The sequence below is a fragment of the Schistocerca gregaria genome, chromosome 10 (genome assembly GCF_023897955.1).
Source record: "Schistocerca gregaria isolate iqSchGreg1 chromosome 10, iqSchGreg1.2, whole genome shotgun sequence".
Classification (NCBI taxonomy): domain Eukaryota; kingdom Metazoa; phylum Arthropoda; class Insecta; order Orthoptera; family Acrididae; genus Schistocerca; species Schistocerca gregaria.
Window position 1 is genome coordinate 219,488,781 of NC_064929.1, and position 25,729 is coordinate 219,514,509.

At 40.3% G+C, this 25,729-nt stretch overlaps 1 protein-coding gene across 11 annotated transcripts in view; it reads right to left on the reverse strand.

Annotated features, from left to right (window-relative positions):
* The window catches only part of LOC126293165 (histone-lysine N-methyltransferase 2C-like), a 386,337-nt gene that overhangs the window by 310,959 nt on the left and 49,649 nt on the right, over positions 1 to 25,729 (reverse strand). For 10 of the 11 annotated variants that reach the window (XM_049986260.1, XM_049986265.1, XM_049986266.1 and 7 more), the window contains exons 10-14: positions 21,358 to 21,506; positions 17,411 to 17,541; positions 6,616 to 6,846; positions 3,356 to 3,577; positions 956 to 1,137 (exon numbers count right to left, since the gene is read on the reverse strand). In XM_049986260.1, the coding sequence (XP_049842217.1) occupies positions 956 to 1,137; positions 3,356 to 3,577; positions 6,616 to 6,846; positions 17,411 to 17,541; positions 21,358 to 21,506 (915 nt within the window). The remainder of the gene's footprint in view (positions 1 to 955; positions 1,138 to 3,355; positions 3,578 to 6,615; positions 6,847 to 17,410; positions 17,542 to 21,357; positions 21,507 to 25,729) is intronic. The other variant, XM_049986267.1, reaches the window with a different exon arrangement.

The following is a 25,729-nucleotide window of genomic DNA, read 5'->3' on the forward strand; positions in this document are numbered from 1 at the left end:
GGCGCAACAAAAAGACTGTCACAATATAAGCTTTCGCCCATCGAGGCCTTTGTCAAAAATAGACAGCACACACACACACACACACACACACACACACAGGCAAACTCAACTCTCACACACATGACTGCAGCCACACTGTGTGGCTTCAGCTGACAGGTTCAAAATTAGTCGATTAAGGTGAGCAGGAAGAATGACACAGGCAGGACATCACAGGAAGCAAGCCGTTTATAAGAAGTGATTCTTAAGGCCGGTTCTGTGTATGCTGGACAATAGGAATAACAGTGTCAGAATCAGGTGCTACACTGCCAGTCACAGGCAAACTGTCTTCCAACAGTCCGGGAGTTCACAGCAACAGTGCATTCATTTTCCCGACAGTGAACGCTATTAGTCGTGAGGTCCAGCAAGCATGCAACAAGTCGTTTACAAAATGTTGCTGTTTATAAAATCCGTACCACACAGTAGCCCAAGGTGGTCTAGCTTCTTACAGCCACACGACAGACCCTCAAAACGAACCCACAGCGTTGTGTGTTAATCATGGGCTGAGAAAAAGTTGCTTTAGGAAAATCGTAACAACTTTTTTTTTTTTGGGGTAAATTAAATATTCTGTAAGTTAAGATTTCTACTACCAATATAGGTGCCTATAAACTATTAAAATTTGATTAACGTCGGATATATACCCTTCAAGCTATACAGTTTTTAAGTGAACAGACTGCATTGAAAGCGCCAAAAACCAGACAATACTTACTGCAACCTAAAATAAAAAATATATATTGAACTTTAAAATCAAATATAGCTCAACACAGAATAAAACAGAAAAAGTATCGGTATAACTCATTTTGCGGTAGGCCTATCAGTTTGCAAGTAAATAAACTCGAGTCTCTATAGTAAAAAAATAGTAATATGTGATTCTGCAACTACGACGTTTCGTTTTCTACCAGAGTAGGAGGCCACTCACCACTTGCACTTCCAGTTGCCATGGGGCACGTACTCGAGGCGCGGCTGCATGCAGTAGATGTGGTACGAGATGTCGCAGTCGTCGCACAGGATGAGGCGCGCCTCGTCGTCACGCAGGCCACAGCCCTCGCACACCGTGCAGTCCAGGCAACGCCAGCCTTTCTGCAGGATCACCTTCGTCACCTTCGGCGGGGCAGAAGGGAGAATTGTCGATTACCGAGGATATCCAGAAAGTAAATAGTTACGGCAAATTTATCTGAAAATTATTAAAACTAGAAGTGCGTCTATCATCGGTAATAAATTTTTAAGGTGGCGGAAGAGGGGGGCAGCACAAACCGTGATATCTGTCATTTTAAAGTACCTCAACTGTAGGGAACTTTCCACAGATTTCGCCGTTTGACGAACAATTTTTCTTAGAAATAACAGTTCGCGTCTACATCTTTGATTATTTAAGAAAATGTAAAATCCATGATGGAATGTAACAATATAACAAAAAGGGTATTCCTACTCACCATATAGAGGAGATGCTGAGCCACAGATAGGCACAACAAAAAGACTATCAGAAAGTTAATTTTGGTTAGCAAGGCCTTCGTCGAAAAGCAACCCCCCCCCCCCCCCCCCACACACACACACACACACACACACACACACACACGCACGCACTTGACGCGCACTCGAACGCAACTTACACCACACACTACCACCGTCTCTGGCTTCGGCCTCAGCAGCCAGAGGCCGTAGTCACGGGTGTGGGAGTTGCTTTTGCGTGAGTGTATCTCTGTACGGAATCTCTTCTCGACGAAGGCCTTGCTGGTCGAAAGCTCACTTTCAGGAAGTGTTTTTGTTGTGTATCTGTGACTCGCCATCTCCTTTTGATTGTTTCTTCACTAGATGCTAGTTTCAGGGCACATCTCTTTTCTAAAGTGCCCTAGTTTAAAAATAATACATTGGGACCTGAAAAAATTCGTATTTGCAATAAATACAAATTCTGACTCATAACGTCAAAGCACAAATTTGCTTAATGACAGCTATTCCACAGAAAATTGTATCCATATGAACTATACTATCAGAGATAGTTCGAAATAACTTTAATTTCTGTATACACATATCAAAAATGTACCTAATTTTTGGTTATCGGCATTGCGCATCATCTTGCAAAGAACATGATTTGCACGATGCTCAATTGTGGGTAGTCGAATGGTCTGTACAAGATACATACCGTCTAATGCAACACAGAACTCAGAAGTGGGCTTTAGCATCACAGAACAAAGAAATGCGTACATGTGTTTGCCACCTACTCTTCAAAATTTGGCATTAAAATTTCGTACTTTAATGTAGTAGTTTTCGGTGGTAGATTATTTGAACAGAAGTTGCTTCAGGTCTGCACTACCTCATTTACAGCACTGCCAACCTCAGCAAGCACTCTTGCAGTAGCAGTCACTTAATGCCTGTAATTTCCGTTGCTCATTTTCTTTTCTTATTTTGAAATGAGCGAAAAGACTATCCCCAGCCCATCACAGAGTTTGACTGCGATCTCCATCAAATTGGAAGGTGTCAGCAATCCCTGTTACCGTGAGTCAGTGTGTAGGCTAGGTCCCTGTGAGAAGGAGGTGGTGCTCGTTTCCCCAGACTAGTCTTCTCCCCTCCGGCGATCAGAACTGCGGTCTGTTTACGCTCACAGTCAGCTGCCAGTTTACAGTGTCTCCGATCTGCACAACAGCGACCGAGAAAAAAAATCCGCCATCTTCCGACCGTGGCGAAAATGTTCTCCTAATAAGCAAATATTGATATTTTCGATTCTACTTTGACAGTATTAAATACCTTATCAGTTATGTCTGTAGTGTTGTCAAGTACGGGCCCCAGGGCTACAAATGCCCACAAAAAGTCTAAATTGACACTCCGAACATTTTTAAGTATAGTATTTGGTGGGACAAGAAAAATAATATTGAGAAGGACCTTAAATCAGAGAAGCACTCTGCTCAGCAAACAAGATAATGCAACGGTCTATTTCAAAGCACTAAGCCTTCATCTTCAAGCAATTAGTGTGAAAACCTTTTAAATCTGTACTTTTAATAATATACAAACAAAAAAATTTAGATGTGTATTCCACCAAAGATACATGTGAATTTCATCAAAAATAGTTGCAAGTTTTCTGTAAAACAGATTCTTAATTTTCTACAAGAGACTGAGTCTCTATGTGAAGATTGCAATTTCAATAAATAACATTAAAATAATATTATACTACAATTCATTTATGTAATGTGTAACATTACATTAAACTTTACAAGCCGTACAATGTAGTTTAGGTTACAGGTATCTCTATCACGGGGGTAAACCAAGGCATCAGGACAGGTCCGAGTGCTACGGCAAATCTGTCTCGCTGTCGCCTGTGGGCACTCACCTTGACGTTGACACAGTAGGGGTGATAGCACTGACCACACTGGGAGCAGGCAATGAGGCAGCCCTCCTGGTCGATGCCGATGGCGCCGCACATGACGCACAGGTCCTGCGTCAGTACGAACTTGTCCTTGGCCGAACACAGCACCAGCCTGTTCTCTATGCCATGCTCCTCGTCCGCCGGCTGCCGCCCACCGCTCTGCTGGGACGTGTCCACCTGGGGCCTCTGCAAGGGGGCGAACGAGTGCGCGGTGAGGTCGGGCGACGGTGGAAAGCGAATTTGAAGGGAAGGTATTTTTCGGTGCGGTGCGGGTGCAAGCGTACACTGTAAGAAACTCTACCTCCGGAAGACATACACGGGGGCCTTTTTTTTTCTTTTAAGTGAGAATCATTTTTGTATTAAACAAATACGAACCAACTTTTAAAACCATTTATCATCACTTAAAAACTGTGTACCTTAAACTATAAAAGCGTGCATCTTAAACTACATTACAACACGATTTCCACCAGTTTTAAAGCATTTACCATAATGAACAGCCGACTTCTAAATTCTGTTATAAAAATCTGTCATCCAATTTGCCAACCACTCCAAGTGCCATTTTCACATCACGTTGTTGCTGTGGCGCTTTTCCGCACCGACTCTTTTGGTGATGACACACAGTCACATATTGCAAAACGTAACACAAGCAAACATTTCCGTTACGGAGTCTGTGATTAGTTGACAGACACGAGGTACTCGGCATGAACGTGCAGATAGCTGACAGTGGTACTGTGGTGGCCATATTACAAACCACTTATTTAAAAAGACATGCCTCATACGTTACATGTAACCTGCGTTCGCCCAGAAATATAAAGTCTACTGATCAAAACTTCTTGCACCATTTCAGTCTACACAAATAATTAGGAAACACTTGTGTTGTCTGCAGGAGGTCAGTTCAGGCGTAAGATGAAGTATACAGATACACGACGGGAACACACACAAACCTAAAATTAATGCACCTGTACACAGGTGTGGCAACAATAAAGAAAAATGCGACATTCGTTAAGAATGTGAACTCTGAAAAACAGTTCCAACTAAATAAATACAGGATGCAGGAATCAAATGAAATACTAGGCATACAAGGCAGTGGCATACGAGATACGATCACTCGTACACCGAAACAGGGAGCGGGAGGCTAACAGTGCTTCCTGCACCTGCCACCTAGACTTTCCTATTTTTATAACATTATCTCTAGCTGAAAATAAGCAACTAATTTAGAACAAGCTTATTAATAAATGTTAAAAATGCTAAACATTAAAAACTGTTCCTCACACGAGCAGTCGCACGCAACTGAGTACACCTATCTCGACACACGAAGCACACTACGGTGTCAATGAGACAATTCTTAACGTACCGCTGTCATTCCGCCCTTCCAAAGTTCCACTCATAAATCGTGCTCTGACACCAGTAGGCGTTCATTAAAGTTCAAGTATCTCAGATTTTATCACAATGGTCAATTCGTGAAATGTAAGAGGACGTAATACTGTTCCTGGAATGGGCACTCTCTACGAAACTCATATCACCTCTCCTGTTGTGTCTGCCACTGGAGGTCAATGACCATCTCCATGACACTCTTGCACTAGATAAATTCTCCATCGAACCCCACCTTTGGCGTCCCTGACTACAGCATCATCTTATAATGGTCTCAATTAGCTTCTGACATTTTTCAATTAGTCATTTATTTATAGCCTACTGTGAACAGTGGGAGTCCTGAAATAAATACCAAAGCTACTTTCACATCTGCCAACTTCTTTGCTTTAAAAATTACGTGCCGAGTTCTATCTGTTTGGAACTCTTAAATACAATAAAAGAGCCCATTCGATATTCTGGAAGCTCATATTTAGTTTATTAGTGTAGAGTGCCTGTAACTTCCCCGTGCAGTTATGTTGTCAGTACCGGGTAACACCTGTCTCTTCCTCACATATTACAGAAGCACATGAGGCAGTGCGCTCTCTGCCAACTGAATTGTAGCACGACAACCGAATTCTGGCATGAGACTTTGAGCTGTGTGTGGGAAGCCATTCGAGAAATGCAGCAACTGTTGAGTGTAGTGAGCAGCTGCTTAAAGACGTGTGCCAGTCTCCTAAGTTAGAAATTAATCACTTCCATATGTATGTTGCTACCTTTCCTTCTTATTTTTATCTGATGAATCTGATGACTCAGTACTGTCCACTATTTTCAAAATGCCTAATACAGATCACAGACTGAGTGTAGAAAAAGCGATGAGAGTAGAAAAAGCGACAGATCTGTCGATATATTACCTATCTGAAGTTATTCCTTAAAGTATCTTTTCCTGCCAAGATAAATGTAACGAAGCCTTTCAATTTAGAAGGCACCCTTCATCATGAACTCTATATCTCTGCATCAAAGCAGTGCAGACTGGCTTCTGTCTGGCGTCCACTTAGTGACTGTATAATTACTTACAAATGGTGCTGCATCATGACAGACTTCAGGTACCGAGACAAAATAATCCCCCCCCCCCCCCCCCCACACACACACACACACACACACACACGATAACAGCATCCTGTCTGTGAAAAGTCCACAACCTGAAGTGCCAGATTCCACAACCTAACATCCCATGTCATTCTGCTCACCTTTTTCTGGGTTACAAATTACCTTTGAGAATGCAAAGGGGTTTTTGGATGTCCACATTCCTTCAGAACATAATGTCTCAGGATCACAACACAGTAGAAACAAACAAATTAGACAAACTTCAAAAGGTCAGTACCTGTGGAGAGTGTACGGATTGTGAAAACAAGAGCAGAATATTCCAAATTTAAAACATGTAAGAAAACTTAACATCTCTCTCAATGAGTATTATATAGAACATTTGACATCACAGATTACTTGCACTACTTGCATTTCTTGCAATAAAATGTTACACTTGCAAAGATCTGCTTCGAAGACAGTGTGTGCTGTTCTCCGTTGCAATCGAGCGATTTCCCCATTTGAAAAATCATTTACATTACACTCCCCATTCCTCACTCTCTCCTCCATTCACTTTTTAGTGGCATTTGCATACAATTAAGGGTAGCAGTGGACATAGAATACAATCTGAGAAACCCACCAATTTTACTCGAACCTAACCAAATTGAAATAAGTTCAGCTTTTACTGACCACGAAGAACAGTATCCCGTTCCTCGCCGTCTAGGTACGAAAGGATTCGAGTACCCGTTTTCCCCAATCTCCAGGGCTCGAGTTGAGCCACTCGCACTACGTACCTGGAGGCCGACTCCCGGCGCCCCGAACACGCCCCTCATCTTCGCCTTGGGCCCGCGCTTGCGCCCGAAGTCGGTGAGGCGCTGCCGCTTGTGGTAACCGTGGCCGCCCTTGCCACGCATGCTCCCCGACAGGCCCAGCTTCTTCTTGGCGATCTTGCCGGCACAGAAAGGCTTCCCCTTGCCGAGGCCGACCGCTCCGCGGAGCTCCGCTCGGTCCGAGAATGTGTACTCCTGGGCAGAAATGGTCCGACATTTGTACGGTGCGAGAAGGACATTTTGCAGGTGCCAGCGAGAACCGCAGACTTCTCCTCCCTCGATAAGAATGGCAATAACTGTGCAACTCGCACACTTCGAGAAACATTGTACAAAATAAAATTTCGGCACACGTCTGCAGTCCACGAAAGGATACACAAGAGAAAGATGTACGCATAAACAGTAGTAAATTACTAGTACTACACTAAACTAAATTATGTTTAATGATTATATTTCACAATCACTCTAAATGAGAGACAGTACATAGCGTGGCACTGCAGGCTCACATTCAACAGCTTTCTAGATATTGGCAAAAGAAAGTCTCTCACACAAGTGTACCACAGTCGTTACAATTGTTGCTGAACTCTTCAGTCCAAAGATTGATTTGCTGCAGCTCTCCACAGTAGTCTCTTCATTCCTGCCTGACTACTGAAACCTACTTCCATTTGAAAGTGCTTGCTGTATTTGGACCTTTAGTCTCCTCCTGCAATTTTTACCCCACTTCTAGCCACTGGACTATTCACCCGATTCATTCTTTTAACTAACTTATGTTGTAACTTTCTTTTTTCCTACCTAGACTGAGTACCTCCTCATTACTTATTCCATCTATGCATCTAATCTACAGCATTCTTCAGTGACATAACATTTCAAAAGCTTGTATTTTACTCTTCTCTGAGCTGTCCATGTTTCACTTTCGTACAAGGCTACACTCCACATGAAAATCTTCACTAAAGCAAATTTAGCAAATTACGCTTTTTTAAAATGTTTTCCTTGCTGTACCAAATCAGCAATTCACATCCTCTCTACTACAACCATCATCAGTTATTCTGCTAGCCTAATAGCAAAAATAATCTAGTACTTCTATCATCTTATTGATGTGCATCATATTACCTCTCATGTAAACACTGTCTATATCATTTGATTGATCTTCAGAGATGTCTGCAGTCTGACAGAATTACAATGTCATTAGCCAAATATGTCATCATTATAACCATACACCACTGTAGCTATAAAAGGAAAATAACAAAACCAGTGTTTTTTTGTTTACTTCTCCCTATAATTTTCACAGTGTAACCAGAAATAGTTATCTACTCCATCAGCTTCATGTCACCTTTTACATACTAAGTCTCTCTTGACAGCATCGTCAGTTAAAATCTATTCAGTTCTTGCCATGTTTAATTTATATAAGACATTTCAACACTTTCCATGTAAGAATAATCATCAAAATCTTGAGATTTCATCCAAATCTGACACAAGAAAATCTAGACCACATATCGGAAAAAGAGAATAGCAGCAAAAATTCCAGACTATTGGCTGATAACAACAGAGCTGGCCTGTCAAGCCACTTGTAAAACGACAAAGGTATTCCATCCATTAAATAATTTAGCTGTCAGTGTAATACCCATTAATTACAATCACTTTCACCAAAAACAATAGTTTGGGAATCTACTACTACTAGTACTACTACCACCACCACAACAACAATTAGTACACTACATCCATACGATAGGTCACATGCTACATACAAACTCACCCAATCACATAGAAGAATAAATGGTTCTAAAATCATGCATCATTGTTAAGTGTGATATTACCTAAAGGGATTATTAATCAAATCTTTACACAGAATATATCAGCATATCTCAAATGTATATAATTGTTAGCAGCCAAAGCACACCTACTCCAACTACAATCAAAAGTATTTTAATCTGAAATTGTACATCAAAATCTGGAAAAAGTGCAAGATGATATATCTCTCTCTCTCTCTCTCTCTCTCTCTCTCTCTCTCTCTCTCTCTCTCTCCTCCCCCTCCCCCTCCCTCCCTCCCTCCCACCACCACTTTTTTTTTTCCAGCAGTGCTTTCCTTTCCACAAATTCTGAAAGCTAGGGCTAATATATTCTACAGCAAAAGTTGTTTACAGAATTTTTCATTTCATACAGTTATGAAGAATTTATTAGACAGGTGTTCTGAAAGCACTTTGTTTCATTCTGCCATCAGTACCCCACAACTAGAGTTACAAGGTTGTTTCACCTACAATCGCTCCAAATGAATACACCAACATGACAGCTGTGAATGATTCCTGCAACCGGTCAGCAAGAATGTTGCAAAATATTGGGCCTTCTCGACTATTACGAGCAGTAAATTTCTTTCCCTCGTGACGGCATTCACGCGAGAGTCTGTGCTCCGAGAACGCAACAGAAGGAACGAAGACTTAGGTTTGGTGTCCTGTCAGTGGGGGAAGGAAATCTACTTCTGTGCAGAAGGTGAGCAGGAGGCCAGTGCTTTACAGCCGTTCTATGCGAGAAGAGTGCAAATAAATGGGAATTTCTGAGAATTTTTGGCAGCTATCATTGTCCTTTTCCTAATTTATGAGTAATCTGTTGTAAATCGGCATTTGGTATTTAGTTATTGTAGCAGATATTCCAACAAACATATTGTGTTACATCTAATTTTCCCTTAAAGAGTAGCAGCCCTAATTTATTGTGAATTAACTCTGTTTTCCAGATTGCCAACAACTATAATTAATCTCAAAAGGTCAATTCATTTCAACTTAGCCAATATGAACAAAATTTGTTTCTCAAATTTTTTAGTTTCTTGAATTTTTTATCATCAGTTTCCTGCAGGTAGGCAGACACAAAACACAGTTTGAAAAACTTTTATAAACCAGTTTTTTTCTGGCAACCGTTTTTAAAATGGCATTTGGGCAAATTTTAATGGAAAACGTGGTTTGCAGAAAGTTTAATTGTCAAGTTATTTTAAAAGATATCAGAATAATTACGAAACCAGTGTGTTCTGCATTAAATGGACTTTGGGCATACATTTTCTGTTAAGACTGTGCATAATAATTGGTCAAATATTTTAACTTTTAAAACAACAGGCAGTGATAAGAAGAGGTAAAGAGTTCTCATTCTGAAACTGAACTTACCGATACTTTATTGTACTACACTTGGGTACAGTATACACACAATTGTGTTTTCTTATGTATTTAGACTTGAACTTTAGTTGTAACTACTTGCTAGCTGCAATTTTCATTGCATAGTTAAACAAACATGATATTTCATTGCATAGTTTATCAGTTATTTTGTGTGTTCTACCAGACACTTGTAAGTTGTAATGGAGTCACTTTTTGTACTGGGTTCTTTGCAGGCACCCAAGTCCATGAATAAGTCAATGAGAGTTTTGGTTCAGGTATTAAGTATGAGCTGTTTTGTTGGTGAACTAAAAAGTGAACAGTGCCATAAACAACACTACTAGAAAGATCTGCCATGTGAAGAACAATGTCTGCTAAAATTAAGCATTTTGAAAGAAATTACTAGATATGCCATTACCACAAAGATTAATATTTAGACACACACAACCCCATTTTTGGGAAAAAATGTCACCCATTGGGCGCTCACAAAAAACTGATTAAAGATTGTTTGCACAAAATACTAGTTGAATATCTTTCCAAGAGTAAAAATGTGGATATTAACCTAATTCCTGGACAAGCTCTGTGTCCAACTTCCAAATTGTGCAACAAGAATATTTGCAGAAAAAACTAGTCAAAGAAGCAGCAAACAGTGCTGAAAATGACCCTGAATTTCTTCCTGGGCATTTTGAATTAGCTGAGGATAATCCATTGAATAAAATAACATAGCTTAATACAGAACAGCGACTGTCAGCTTTACAAAGAAAAACTAATAAAATCACAAGCACGGCCAGCAAAAATTGCAAGTATCTTTCCGTTATGACACAGAAGCTCAGAATCAAAATGGTACAGAAAATGTACAATGTGAGTACGATATACGTATTACCTAAATGAATGGAAGATGCTAAGTTTCTAGTAAAAATGGCAATATAATATAATTAGCCTCTTGTCAAGCTCATGGTCAAAGAAAAAATGTGGGGGCATCTGAATACATGGTGAAGTTAACTAGGCAGCTAGTAAAGGCTCACGATATCTTTTATCACATCTTTCAAAACAACAAGGTGCCAACAAAATAAGTTAAGTTGCAATTAACTATGTTAAAGACTTTTGAGAGGATAATGAAAATAGTCGCTTATGTCCTGGTAAAAAAGTGTGTGTTTCAACTGTGATTAACACTGCTAAGGTCCAGAAGCCGAAAAAGTTAATTCTTCTCTCACTAAATGAACTCTACAGCCCTACAAACAGTTATACCCAAATCACAAAACTGGCCACTCTATGTTTTGCGTTCTACGACCATAGTGGTGTTTTCTTCCAGGTTCATCACAAACTCATAGTGCACGTGTCTGCAAGCATCATCAAATCGCAAAGCTTACAATAGAAGGAGTAAAGCATAAGACCTGATAGTTTTCATGGTATGTGCCATTAATAACGAGTATGCTTGACACCTATGCAGAATGCCCTAGACCAGATAACCCAACTCAACATCTCAAAAACGGAACTTGACATCTTGACTGATGAAGTTTATTTATTTATTTATTTTATTATTATTATTATTATTATTATTATTATTATTATTATTATTATTATTATTATTTTCAAACACTGGATACAAACCAATAGACCCAAGCTCATTACACAGGTAATGCCCAGTGACGAATTTTTACATTCTCTTGTTGATAAGCTGGTTTTTTTTAAGTCCCACAACTTTATGTCAAAATCTCAAGCCCAATATCTCAAGAAAATGAAAGAAAACCTGAAAGAAACCCACTTTTAGTGATTGCATATTTTTCTGCAGTATCACCATTTACAGTACAGAATAAAATTTGAAGTTTTCACTGGACTAATACACAAGCAACATTGTGTCCCTATGTCATCAATTTAAAAAACACAAAGTATCTTGCAAATCTATTTGTGTAATTAGTGACCACCTTGATCGCAATACCAGAATATAGTGTTTGCCAACACAAAAATGATTTTGGTTTACTAGCAGAGTATAATTAATTTCCTTCATCACATGGAAAGAATTCTTGCGATGGGGTAGGTAGAACAACAAAACAGGATGTTACATGAGCTTCCCTTCAAAGACTTTACACAGAACACCCCTGACTCCACAAAATGTGTTCCAATACTGCCAACAGAATATTACTGGAGTTAAATACATATTTGTTTCTTCACCTGAAACTGAAGAAATCACAACAAAACTGACAAGAGATTTGAATGTTGTTTACTAGTTAAAGGAAAAAGAAGCTATCACAGATAAGTCACCGTAAGTGACAATCAAATAAGATGTATTGTTACTTCCAAAGGCTCAAACTTTGATGATCATCAAACTTCTATACTTTTTACAAAAATATCACCATTCGCAAGTAATGACTTTATTGTTTGAATGTATGATGAGAAGCAGTGGCTTGCAAAAACTGAAGATAAAAGTGATGTTTTGGTCCATTTCTTTCACGCTTCTAGTACAAAAACTGCCTTTCAACTTTCCAAAAATGGTACTGCTTAGGTGCCTGCAAAGATAATAGAACGAAAAGTGAGTCCCTTTGAACTCACAACAGTGTCTGGTAGAACACACAACATAACTGATGATCTATGCAGTGAAATATCATGTTCGTTTAACTCTCCAATGAAAACTGCAGTTGGCAAGTAGTTACAACTACAGTTTAAACCTAAGTACACAGGAAAACATTGTGCGTATAATGTATGCAACTGTATCAGTAAGCTAAGTTTAAGAATGAGAACTCTTATCTCTTCTTATCACTACCTATTGTTATTTAAAAGTAGAAATATTTCACCATTTATTGTACACAATGATTTAAACATCATTGAACCGATGTCAACTGTAATAATTTCGAGCCTTTGTTTGCTAACTTGGCACTGAATGAGCATGTAGATGGATTGCATTTTTACTGAAATTCACTGCTCTATTACTTTCAATGTAATTCAGTCTCAGTCATATTTTTTTCCTACGAGGAAAAAGAGATAAAGAACTTTCTGCACAATTTTCACTTTTTTTCGTTCAGTCCTTTTTTAGATGCTGTGAAAACTGACTCTCTTGCATGACACAAAAATTTAAAAAAAATGTATGCCTGAAGTTCATTTCATGCAAAACACACTGGCTTTTTTAATTACTTTGATATTTTTTAAAATAACTTGGCAGTTAAACTTTCTGCAAACCATGTTTTCCATTAAAATTTGGCCAACTGCCATTTTAAAAATTGCTGCCAGAAAAAAACTGTGGCTTATAAAAAATTTTCAGTGTTTTGTGACTTCAACATACAGGGAACTCATGAAAAAGAAACCAGAAAAATAAAAGATATTGGGCAACATTGCCTGGGTGGTTTGAAATTGATTGACCCTAAAATGTTTTAGAAAACTAATAATTTGTACCACGTTTTTTTGCTGCCTTAACAGGAATATAATTTTGTGCACTTGCTTCAATTCTTAGAGGGAATTAACAACTTTTTAGCTCAACAGATTAAAAGATAATCAGTGGGCTTAATTTAAAGTTATTTGTTCAATGGCCTGTAATACATTGCACCACCCAAAATGAAGCCCCACTGCGAATACTGTTCTCGAACACGGGCTGAGTTGGCTGACATTTGTAAGCAACTGGATACTGTCCTGACTACCATCAAATGATTGGAAGCTGCTGCAAATCAGCGTGTCGGAAGAGCTCCCGAGTTGTGTACCTGTAATACCGGTACCAGAGGTACTATCCTCTCCTGTGGACCGTGTCTCCTCTGCAGAAAGTACACAATCTGTCATTACCTGTCTACTTGACTGCGAGTGGTGTGTCACTGGTAGATCTAGGTGTTCTGTACAGGGTGGACGGGGACCAGGGAGGACTCAGGGTATTGTCCCTATCTTCTTTTACAACAAGTTTGAGGAGCTGTCTTACTGACTGTCGGCGAGTGACGGTACCCTTACGGATATGCCAGCGAGGGACAGGAAAGGACACCATGTGCATTCAGTCCGTGTGCCTAGGGACCTCATTCGACATGTTGAAGAGGCTATTCCAGCAGCCATTAGGGAACAGGGTGCAAACAACAACAGTGTGTGGTGCTCATTTGAACAAATGATGCCTGTTGTCTGGGCTCTGAGATCATACTCGTGTCATTCCATCAACTGGCAGAGAAGGTCGAGAAGACCAGCTGTGTGCACGGAGTTTCAACAAAGTACAAGTTGCAGCACTGGTCCCAGACCTGATCGTGGCCCCTTGGTTCTGAGTCGAGTGGGAGGACGGAACTGTAAACTTTGGAGGTTCTGTGACAAGCTGTGTGGCAACTTCCAAGACTTGTGCCGTAAGGTTGAGAATTGTAGGGTTCCCCTAAATGGGTAAGCCGTGGACTACATGGCTGCGGCTGCTACCCAGGGATTTTTTTAGATTAGGGAATTCTCCGCCCAATCCAGATAACAAAAGCTGTAGAAAACCCAGAAGTATCAGTGTATGATCGAAAGAAATGCCTCCCCAAAGAAGAGAGCATTAAAATCCTAACCGTGAACCACCAAAGCATTTGCAACAAAAACCAAGAGTTTGAAGCCCTCGTGAAAAACAGTGAAGCTCACATAATACTAGGTACAGAAAACTGGTCGAAAGCTGAAATTGATAGCAACGTGATTTCTGCAGAAAATTTGAATGTATATAAAAAGGATAGGCAAATGGGAAACAGACAGTAAACAACAAACTCAAATCCATCAAGATAAAAACTGAAGCTGCAAGTGAGATTCTTTAGACAAGACTCAGTATCAGGGGCAGGCATATCGTCCATCATACACATCTCCTGATGTAAACGAAAACTGTAGAGAAAATCTCAGTCATTTGTATGTAAGTCCGTTAATCGTACTGTAATCAATCATCCAACAATTAATTGTGAAAATTACAGTTTTGTCAGTGGTGAGAGTGATAAGACATCCTGTGAAAATTTGCTAAATGCCTTCTCTGAAAACTACCTGGAACAGATATTTAGGAAGGTGTCATGATGAAAACACATTAGATCTAATGGCAACAAATAGACCTGACCTCTCTGAGGGTATCCACGTCGAAACTAGTATCAGTGACTGTGACGAGGCTGTGGCAACAATGATTACAAAGTTATAAAGAACAACTAACACAAGCATAAAGCTATGTATGTTCAATAAATTAGATAAAAAAATTAGTAGTGTTACAACTCCATCAGAAACTAGAAACTTTCAGCACAGGGCAAGAGCATGTCGAGAAACTCTTGCTTAAGTTTAAAAGAATAGTTGAATTGCACTGGATTTGTATGTACCCAATAGAACAGTTCATAATGGGAGGGAACCTCTATTGTATATAGCTACTGTAAGGAAACTCCTAATGGAACAGAGATCACTGCATAATAGGTGTAAAACAAAGCATAGGGCTACGGATACGGGTTGAATGAAATGTAGAGAGCAATGCGTGATACCTTCAATGACTACCGTAGCAGAATACTGTCAAATGACATTTCATAAAACCCAAAGTAATTCTGGTTGTTTGTAAAGGCTGTCAGTGGCACCAAAGTCAGTGTCCAGTCCCTAGCGAAAGAGACAGGCATTGAAATCGAGGATGGCAAAGCAAAAGCTTTGTCTTCAAATGTTCCTTTACAAAGGAAAACCAAGGAGAACTGCCCCAATTTAATCCTTCTCCACCAAAAAGATGAATTAGTGTCAATGGTTTTGAGAAACAGCTGAAATCATTAAAACTGAAAAAAGTGCCAGGTCCGATGCAGTCTCTATCAGATTTCATACTGAATTTGCATCTGAGGTAGCCCCTCTTCTAATTACAATCTATTGCAGCTCCCTCCCACAAAAGACTGTGCCCAGTTTTCGGAAAAAAGCATAGGTCACACCAATCTGCAAGAAGGAAAGTGGAAGTTATCCATTAAACTATCATTCAATATCCTTGAAATCGATTTGTTGTGAAATCTTATAACATATTCTGATCTCAAACATTATGATGTATTTTGAATAGAATGCCTCCTCCATGCCAATCTGCACAGATTCCAGAAATGTTGATCATGTGAAACCCAACTTGCAGTTTTCTCACATGACATACTGAAAGCTCTGGATCTAGGCAGTCAGGTAGATGCAGTATTTCTAGCTTTCCGAAAAGCGTTTGACTCAGTACTAAACCTATCCTTATTGTCAAAAGTACAATCATATGGGGTATCAAATGAAATTTGTGACTGGACTGAAAACTTTATGGCAGGAGGGATGCAGCATGTTCTCTCAGATGGAGAGTCATCGTCAGATGTAGAAGTAACTTCAGGTGTACCCCAAGAAAGTGTGTTGGGATTCTTGCCGTTCATGTTGTATATAAATGACCCTGCAGACAATATTAATATTAGAAACAGGCTTTTTGCAGATGATGCAGTTACTAATCTGAAAGAAGCTGCATAAATATTCAGTCAGATCTCGATAAATTTCGAAGTGGCGCCAACTTATTTTAATTATTCTGGAATTTAAAACTGCATACTTTACAAAACAAAAAAACATAATATCCTACAAATACCAATGAGTCACTGTCGGAATTTGTCAACTCGTGTACATGCCTGGACATAACACTTTGTTGGGATATGAAATAGAACGATCACACGGACTCAGTTGTAGGTAAAGCAGGTGGTAGACTTCGGTTTATGGGTAGAATACTGGGAAGTGCAATCAATCTATAACAGAGCCAACTTACAAATCATTCGTGTGATTGGTCCTAGAATATTGCTCGAGAGTGTGAGACCCGAACCAAACAGGACAAACAAGAATACTGAACGTATGCTGAGAGGGACAGCACGATTGGCCACAGGTTTGTTTAATCACGAGAAGAGAGTGACATACTGAAGAAAGTGAACCGGCAGACTCTAAGACAGAGGTAAACTATCCCGAGAAGCTCTATTAACGAAGTTTCAAGAAGCGGTTTTAAATGATAATGCTAGGAATATACTACAACCTCCTACATCTCACTCACATAGGGATTGTGAGGATAAGATTACAATAATAACCACACAGAGAGAAGAACTCAAACGATCATTTTTCCCACACTCCATATGTGAATGGAATGGGAAGAAAACGAAATAACTGGTACAATGGGATGTACCCACTGCCATGCACCTCATTGTGGTTTGTGGACTATAGATGTAGATGTCCTTTCATTGAATATAGTAGGCAGTGTTGAAATTAAATATGATTTTCAAGTATACAGCTAATTATTTTAAAAAAAATCTAAAATCTAATTGAAGTCAATTCTTAATTTGTTTTTCTCTAAAATCATACGTGATTTACTCATGTTGTACTTTAATATTTCAAGTCACACATGTGAATTGAAATTTAAAGCAAAACTGACATTCAGTTTACGTGTAGTCATCACAGGACTGACGCCCATAGCTCTCACCCCTCAGACAATTGTAGTCCTGCATCACAACCACGTTTGATATGAGTAATCCACCCTCCCCAGCAGTGATCTCTCAGCCTGACACCTTAAGAAAAGTGTGCTCAAGCAATGACAGGGGTGTTTCAGCGATGCTAAAGTTTTAAGTGCTGCTACTAGTACTACCACTACTACTCCTACTACGACTACAACTATTACTAATACTGAGCAGAGCAGTGCAGGAAGTGAGCAGCGTGCAGGAGATACACACATCGGAAGCGGAAGCAGAAGCAGGGCTACACACCCTCTCTGAAGGAGAGGTCTCCACATCCATGTCCTCCTCCAGGTACAGTGACTCTCGGGACGCCGACAGGCTAGAGTCTGGGCCTGCATCGTCCACACCTGAAAATATAAATTGTAAACTTGCTGTTACTGTTTTACTGTTTGATTTAAAACTAAACTAAAAATGGTGACCCAAATAAAGTAACTAATTGTACAGTACGCTCAACTAAAATGACAAAGGAAATTGACAATTTTTGTATCACGTGCCAGTTTACAGTTTTCTCAACTCAAAAAATCTCAATACTCCTCAGCACTTTCTCTCTCACTAACCGCCTTTCCTGTTGATTTTTAGGCAAACTATTACCTAAAGGAAAATGAGGGTTTAATCTTTAACAGACAGTGAAGTCACTTACAGAGAGCACGTATTCGGAAAAGGCAGAATATCTACTGTAGTCTTTGTGCATAACACGAGTCTAGCCGCTTAGGGAACCTGCTACCAGAGGGCGAGGATTCGCACCCCACCCCACCAGTATGTGAGTCCGGTGCCGAGACGGCCAAACTTCCTTACTCGGTGCTACAGTCGATCGACATTACCCGACAGCTGCCGTGTCAAAAACGTTTCGCGAACGGAGTAACACGTAAACACGAAGCATGCGCAGGGACCAGAGCACAGCACAGTGCCACAAAACTGCGAAAGGGCAGGCATCTGCTATCGTCAGTCGGCAAAATCGTGCCGTACTTTAACGTAACGACAGATGAATACGGGACACTGCAAAAAACCGCGAGAACACGAAACGAGAGGCCCGAGCACGGAAGTGCATTTGCAACTGGTTTGAGACAGAAAGAAAACTATCCAAACTGTGTCACATTTGGGTCAACTGTCAACAGTGAGGCCGCAGAACTCGAGTGAATGTGACAGGTGCCGGCACAAAATCCGTGACTGTACCACAGTCCGATATCGAAGGAACTGGCGATCGACGAGGACAGCAATGACGCCGTCGTTCGCAATGGTACAGGTAAGTGGGGGATTTGTACTCGTTTGTCCCTAATGGGTGGAGTAAATGAACTTAATATTACACAGACAGAAACTGGTTCATGTTTTTCACTGACTTGTGTAGTTGTGATCCATCTTTTCTGCAGACCACAATCACAGTGAACAATATACCGTGCTCTGGAGTGCAGCACGTCACTACCACAGTTACCACTGTGACTTTATAAATGTCAATAATGTACTGCATCTGACAGACCATTGTGAAGGTAGCTAAAGATACTTCATTTAAATGTTCCATTTTCTTAGTTCTCGGTGTAATCAATTAACAGTGACGCATTGTAAATAAATGTACTACACGGATGCCAATTTACTGAACGCTATACATTTGCATCTTATTTCTATCACTTCCAGATGAAATGAGTGACATTATTCTGAATACAAACAATGCTGGTGTACAACAGGCTCAGCACTCAGAATATCTTCACGTCGTGACAATGGAAATACGAGAATACTGAGAACTTTACCGAAAACTCGACCTCCGTATTAGTGAGAAACCTCCTATATCTTTCCTTCCTCTCGAACATGACTGCTTCTGAACACGTGACTTTTTCTATGCTTCCCCCCTGCAGGGCACAGTTCTGAATATGCCTCAGTTCCTGCCCGTATATATTCCTTTCACCTCACACGATTAAAGCCTTCCGGCCATCTCTTACGTTAACGAAAACCTTGTTAATCTATCTCTATACCCTAGCCACACGTGTAAAATTTTCTCTCGGTGGATTTACTCACGACAGCCTCACAGAATGTAACTGTTTATTGTAGACATTTACCAGCAACCTACTTGCTGGCCAACAACTACATTTTTCAAACAGCAAGAACTTGTGTAACCATAAACTGCAAAGCAACAGAGGAATAAGACATGTTATAGAAACTACCAGTAACATTTAAATTTCATGTGTTAAAATTATACAACCAAACAAAACACTATTTTTGTGATTGCTCTCCGATTACAGTTACACATTTAGTCAATTTTACGACCAACCTTTTCTTTTTCTTTTTTTATTTTATTATTATTTTTTTTTTTCATGCCTTCATGTCAATTTTGTTCAACCTATAAATTATAAACATGGTTTGCACATATCCACAACCTGCACTATATGAAGACAGTCCCATTTCTGTGAAGATGTGGTGAAATGTGGAGAAACTGGCCTTCAGGCTAAATTAACCATATTAAACATTATATACAGATTGACTGAATGCTGCAATAATGATGTTACGAGTTACTGTATCAAAAGCAACTCGAGGGAGTCTGTGTGTGTGTGTGTGTGTGTGTGTGTGTGTGTGTGTGTGTGTGTGTGTGTGTGTGCGTGCGCGTGCGCGCGCGTGCGCACGCAGAATGGAAAGATTGTGAGTGGTACTTGTATGTATCACCATATCGATTTGAAAAAGTTTCATGGTGCTGATACTGATGTCATCCAACTTGATGATTTAACCAATGTGTGCATCACTCATAAAAGAGAAGACAAGAAAGCAATGCACACTAACATTATTAGGAAAACATTTAATAGGTAACAAAACAAAACAAAAAATCACAAATGAACTTTCATCTTTTATGTACTTTTCTACATAGTCACCAACATTCTCAACACATTTCTCCCACCGTGGTACCAGTTTCAATACATCCTGTTTGTAGAAGTCTGGTCACAGTACATCTGCGGACTGTCAATTTCACTTCCTCAACTGTCATAAAGCGTTGGCCGGCCAGGAATTTCGTCACAGGACCAAACAGACGAAAGTCCGACAGCGTAAGGTAAAGATTGTACGGTGGATGCTGAAGCACCTCCCGCCCAAGTCTGCTGATTTTCTCACAAACAGGACCAGCGAAGTGGGAGCGAGCATTGTCAAGAAGTCTGACACGGTCAGCATTAATGTTGTGGCACTTGTCACGAGAAACAGGATACATTTCATCTTAACTGAAGTTTTAGTGTAAGCTGCAGCATTCAAAGTGATCCCATGTTCAGCGAAATCCACCAGTAACACACTGTGCATATCCCAGAACACTGTCATGAGCACTTTCCTAGCACACTGGATCACTTTGAATTTTTTTCGTACTGGGGAACCAGCACGTTTAGACTCCACAAACGACTGCCCAGTTTCGGATGTGTAGCAGTACGCCCACGACTCCTTTCAGAAAGTTGTGCTCTCCTGTAGTGTAATGTGTCGAGTGATCGGATCTTGTCATCATTTGCCGGCCTCTGTTGTCGGGGGAGCACCAACTTCATGAAATTTCAACTTCTCACGAACAGTACCATTCACCGCACCGTAGGTAATGTCGAACTGCTGCGGTAAGGTCCACAGCTATATGTGCCGGTCGTTCGAAAGTGCTGCCTCGGTGACTCCGACATTCTGCAGTGTTACAGTCCAAACAGTCACCCTCATACACATTCCTGTGAGTTTCACTCAGTTTATACACTTTAGCTCACAAATATCGAACCATCATCACTGCTCTTCAGAAGCTGAAGATGGTAACATGGCACCACGTTTGTTTCTTAGTTCAGGCTTCTCTCACTAGAGCTGCACACGAAAGCAAAATACCTTCCGAAGTGCAAACTTCGAACTGCATCTTTGTCAAATTTCAACATTCCCGCTGCGGTACCGGAGGAGAAAAAAATTATCGTGCACTACTTTCTGATCCTCCTCCATATTTTTATTGATCTGTTAACATAATATAAACAAATGAAATGCAATATTCTTGCTGGTAATTTAACAGCATTATAACCTGACACAAATAGAAGCCTCAGACTTGCACCTCTGAATCGAATAATGAAATAACCATAAAGTTGTGTATATGGGAATATAATTTTGTTGGGGGATCACAGACTTGCCAAATAAATATTATGCAGGACTCGAGATGTGCATTACTTTTGAGACTGGAGATTACTTACTATCTTTGCGAGCTTTGGGCAGCAGAGTGCGGCCAGGCTGAGTGAGGCTCTTGCAGATGGGGCAGACGTACTCGTAGTCCGGCTGGCTCTCTTTCCTCTGCTGGTACGTTACGAGGTCAGCCTCGGCGTCACACGTTCCGTGCACAAACCTGCGAGCATAAATGTACTGTTTTGAGCCTAGAGGGCAATGTGACATGTCATTTATTTTGTAGCTAACTACTCAGTTTCTTACTTCTATTAAGGATGTAACAGAACATGCCTAAATTACCTGAAAATTATATTCCTCTATTTTTAATTTTCTCATTACTTAGTATAAGGCTGAACTAAAGTCATTCTGAGTCTGAAATTCATAGAGCCTTCCTGGGCTCAGTGATACATCCTCACCTTCCTCCATCCTGAGTCTATCAATCAGTAATAAACAGACTGCAAACTGTAATGTCAAACCCAAACTACAGTGCGAGTTGGCATTTTTCACATATACACTGACAGCCCAAATCACTACGACCACCTGTTTAATAGCTGTTTTTCCTATCTTTGAAACAAAATACATCACATTCTGTGTATAATGGATACAACAGTTTGTTTGTAGGTTTGTGGGATTAGATGTCTACACACAGGTCATCTTATTCCCACAAGTAACGGGTCGCCGATTTGAATGCACAACAGTAACCCCGATGGGTACCACAGGATTTACATTAGGTGAATTTGGTCACTGAAACATCAACGTGAGTCCACTATAATGCTCCTCAAAAAACTGTAACACGGTTCTGGCTCCAAGACGAGGACAATTATACTGCTGAAAGATGACACCACCATCGATGAGGACATCGAGCGTGAAGGGACGCAGGTTATTTGCAGGTGTCAGTGTGTCTTCAATTACTACCACAGGTCCCGTGCAAACAAAGCAGAATGTTTCCTGTAGCATAACACTGATTCCACCAGCGCACTGCACATTTCGGGCTGCCATTTCCTCAATGGTGGCATTTGTGGAGACGACAGATGACCTAGTGTAGCAAAAATGTGATTCACCCAAACAGCCGACAGGTTTCCATCGATCAACAGTCGAATCCCAATGGTCCCGTGCCCACTGCAATAGTAATTGATGAAGTCGCTGGGCCAACATGTGAACGCGTAGGGGTGTCTGATGCGCAGCTCCATGTTTGACAATGTACAATGATCGGTGTGCTCCAAAACACTTGTATACATCAGCATTGTGCTCTTTCGGCAGAGATGCCACACACCACAATCTAGCATACTTTACAGAGCAGATAAGCGTCCAAAACCAACGTTCTGTGAAGAGTCGTGGACATCCGACCCCTTACCACCTAGTCATACTTTCTCTGTCCTCCTGCCTCTTTCTCTGAACATTCGACCAGCTTCACTGTGTTCGATACACTCATTCGTAGGCTTTGCATAATAATAAAAATCTGTCCTTTTGACAAAGTCCCTTACCTCAGTGGATTTCTCCATTGTAGCTCATATATTCACTAGAGTCATCCCTCATCAGTCTCTGCTGCACTTAGTAACTTTTTGTAGCACGTCATGAGCCCGCAATACCACCAGGCGGCATACGACCTCACAGTGGGCAGTGGTCATAATGTTTTGGCTGTCCAGTGTACAAATCACAGTCAGATTTGAAGCAAATGATAAGTGTTTGAAAAAATCGTCAGACCGATCAATGACCGAATCATATACGTTTGGGTTTGTGGCTTTGCTACTTACTCACTTAGCCCTGTGCTGTACATAGTGAATTATACTGCATAATGAGCACAGAAAAGTAACTGACTAGGGTATCGATTATTGAAAGGTATGGAACTTTGGACTATACTAAAGAGCAGTAAAATTGATGGCTGGAAGGGCAAGCACAGAAGGCACCCCCTCCAGCTTTTCTCCACACATACCCCATTAGTGTTCTCATTTTGTACCTAAGTTGTCACGAGCCTGAAGCCTTTGGTCCATGCTTGTTAAGTTGAGCCCGGCAAAGCGAGAGCCATTACAGTTTAAAAATCCTCGATCATAATTTTACAAACTGTGTTAACTGACGATATTCCCCTGTAGTTTCTGAAGTCTCTCTCTCTCTCTCTCTCTCTCTCATGCCATGACTATTAGTCATCCTTTCCATGCTGTTAGTATAGTCTAAGTTTTCCAGATTACCACTACCTCACCATACCAGGATTCTGGAATTTGGTCATTATTGGAGTTTGTAATTGGTGATTCTGGATCAGAACAATTCAGTAGATGGTCAAAATAATCCTCGTTTGTTGGTAAAATTTTACTTGGTTCAATAATCAATACTGCCATTCTTATCCCTTATGATCTTAAATTTGTAATTAAAACATCTTTTCTTTCTGTTGACTGTGCGATACACTTATCTGTGTGATACATTGTTACTATTTTGTTGACATTTGTAAACAGAATTAATCTGTTGTTTTAGGTATGTATCTTTTTCTAAATTTCAAAAGACTTCGGTGAGTACAGCATTTGCTGAGAATGAAACAGAATCAAGTGGTTTTAAGAATATTCGGCGAAAAGATCAAAGGGAGAGGCCCACAGTACACGGCTAAATGAAATTAAAACAATACGCAACAAGGTGAGTGTAAATAATACGCAAGTAGCAGCACAAGACAGAAGTACTTAGGGCAACATGTCAGATTGGCAGGGGATCTTTTGAGTTCCTTAGAAATCAAGACGAAGAAGAAGAAGAAGAAGAAGAAGAAGAGGGAGAAGAAGCAATAATATGTGGGTACTGAGGACTTGATTATTTTGGCAAAATAAATCTTCAATTTCTGTATAAAATAAAATTGTGCATGGCTGGTTGTGAGGAGGAAAAACAACAACAACAACAACAAATGAAAATGACTACATGAGCAAAAACTTTATAATGTCAGACATAGAAAAAAAAAGCAAATATAACAGAGATGTGAAATGTACTACTCGGCAAAAATTTATAAAATATCTCATGGCAGTGACCATACAGTAAATCTTTGTAGTTTTGACTTTGTAGAAAGGTCATTAAATAAGCACTCGTGAAAAATAAAAGTGTTCAATTTATTACTTTAAAAAACTCCCAACTATGCATATGGTTCAACTACACGGTATATAACTTTGCTTCCACCATTTTTTCCCCAACATTTGAGGCTTTAATGAAACAATTTGGTTACACATGTATCATTCAAAGTATTTTCCATTGCTGGCCCCTACTTTCTCCCACCTTTTGGGCAGTGTACGAATCCCACGTCGAAAAAATTGTTCATATTTTGAAGCGGTCCATGAATCGATCCAATTTGTGACTTCTTAATAAGATCGGAAGTGCTGGTCAGCCAGACCATGCGCCATTGACCTAAAAAGGTGATACTCAGAGGGAGCAATGTCTGGAGAATACGGCGGGTTGGGTAGGACTTCTCAATTTAACAGTTCAAAGTACGTTTTGACCTCTTTTGCAACATGGGGTCGAATGTTGTCGTGCTGCAAAATCACTTTATCGTGCCTCTAGCTGTATTGCAGCCATTTGTCTTTTAATGCTCTTCTCAAACACATTAACTGCGCTCGATAACGAGCTCCTGTGATTGTTTCACTTGGTTTTAACACCTCATAGTACATGACGCCAAGCTGGTCCCACCAAATGCAGAGCACGATCTTGGAGCTGCGAATATTCGGTCTGGCCATTGACATGGAAGCATGGCCGGGATATCCCCATGATTTTCTGCGTTTAGGGTTATCGTAATGAACCCATTTTTCGTCCCTGATCACGATGCGATACAGAAATCCCTTCTGTTTTTGCCTCTGAAGCAACAGTTCATAAACACACTAACACCGTTCAACATCTCTCGCTTTCAGCTCACACGTGACCCAAGTTCATTCTTTCTGAATCATGACCATAGCCTTGAGACATTTTCAATAATCTTTTCAAGTTTGACGCAAGTCTTCACTCAGCAATTCTCCACTTCTGCATCTTCGAAAACACTCTCTTCCAGAAAATAAATGAGACTGCTTCCAAAAGCAACATAAAGGAATTAGTTGTCACAGCATATCAGTATGGCTCTAACCCCGTGCTCACGCTCTGGCAAGTTTCGTCAGAATAAATCAGCTCAGTCCAGTTTACAACAGAAGGGTTCTTGCGCTCCACCATAAAATATTTTGTATGAGATCTGACAAAACGAGTAAGACAGACTATGCAAATCTGTGTAGTTACTAAATTTGTACTGCCCAAACATCTGCATTTATTTCTGCTCTGAGCAAAATATTTCTGCTCTGAACAAACTACTTCTAAGTGTAATTTTCTGCCAGTCTTCGCAACAGACCTGCCGTATTTGCCTCTCGGCACGGTGCGGGAACACACCTCTACTGTCTGCGGCTGAGAAGAACGCACCTA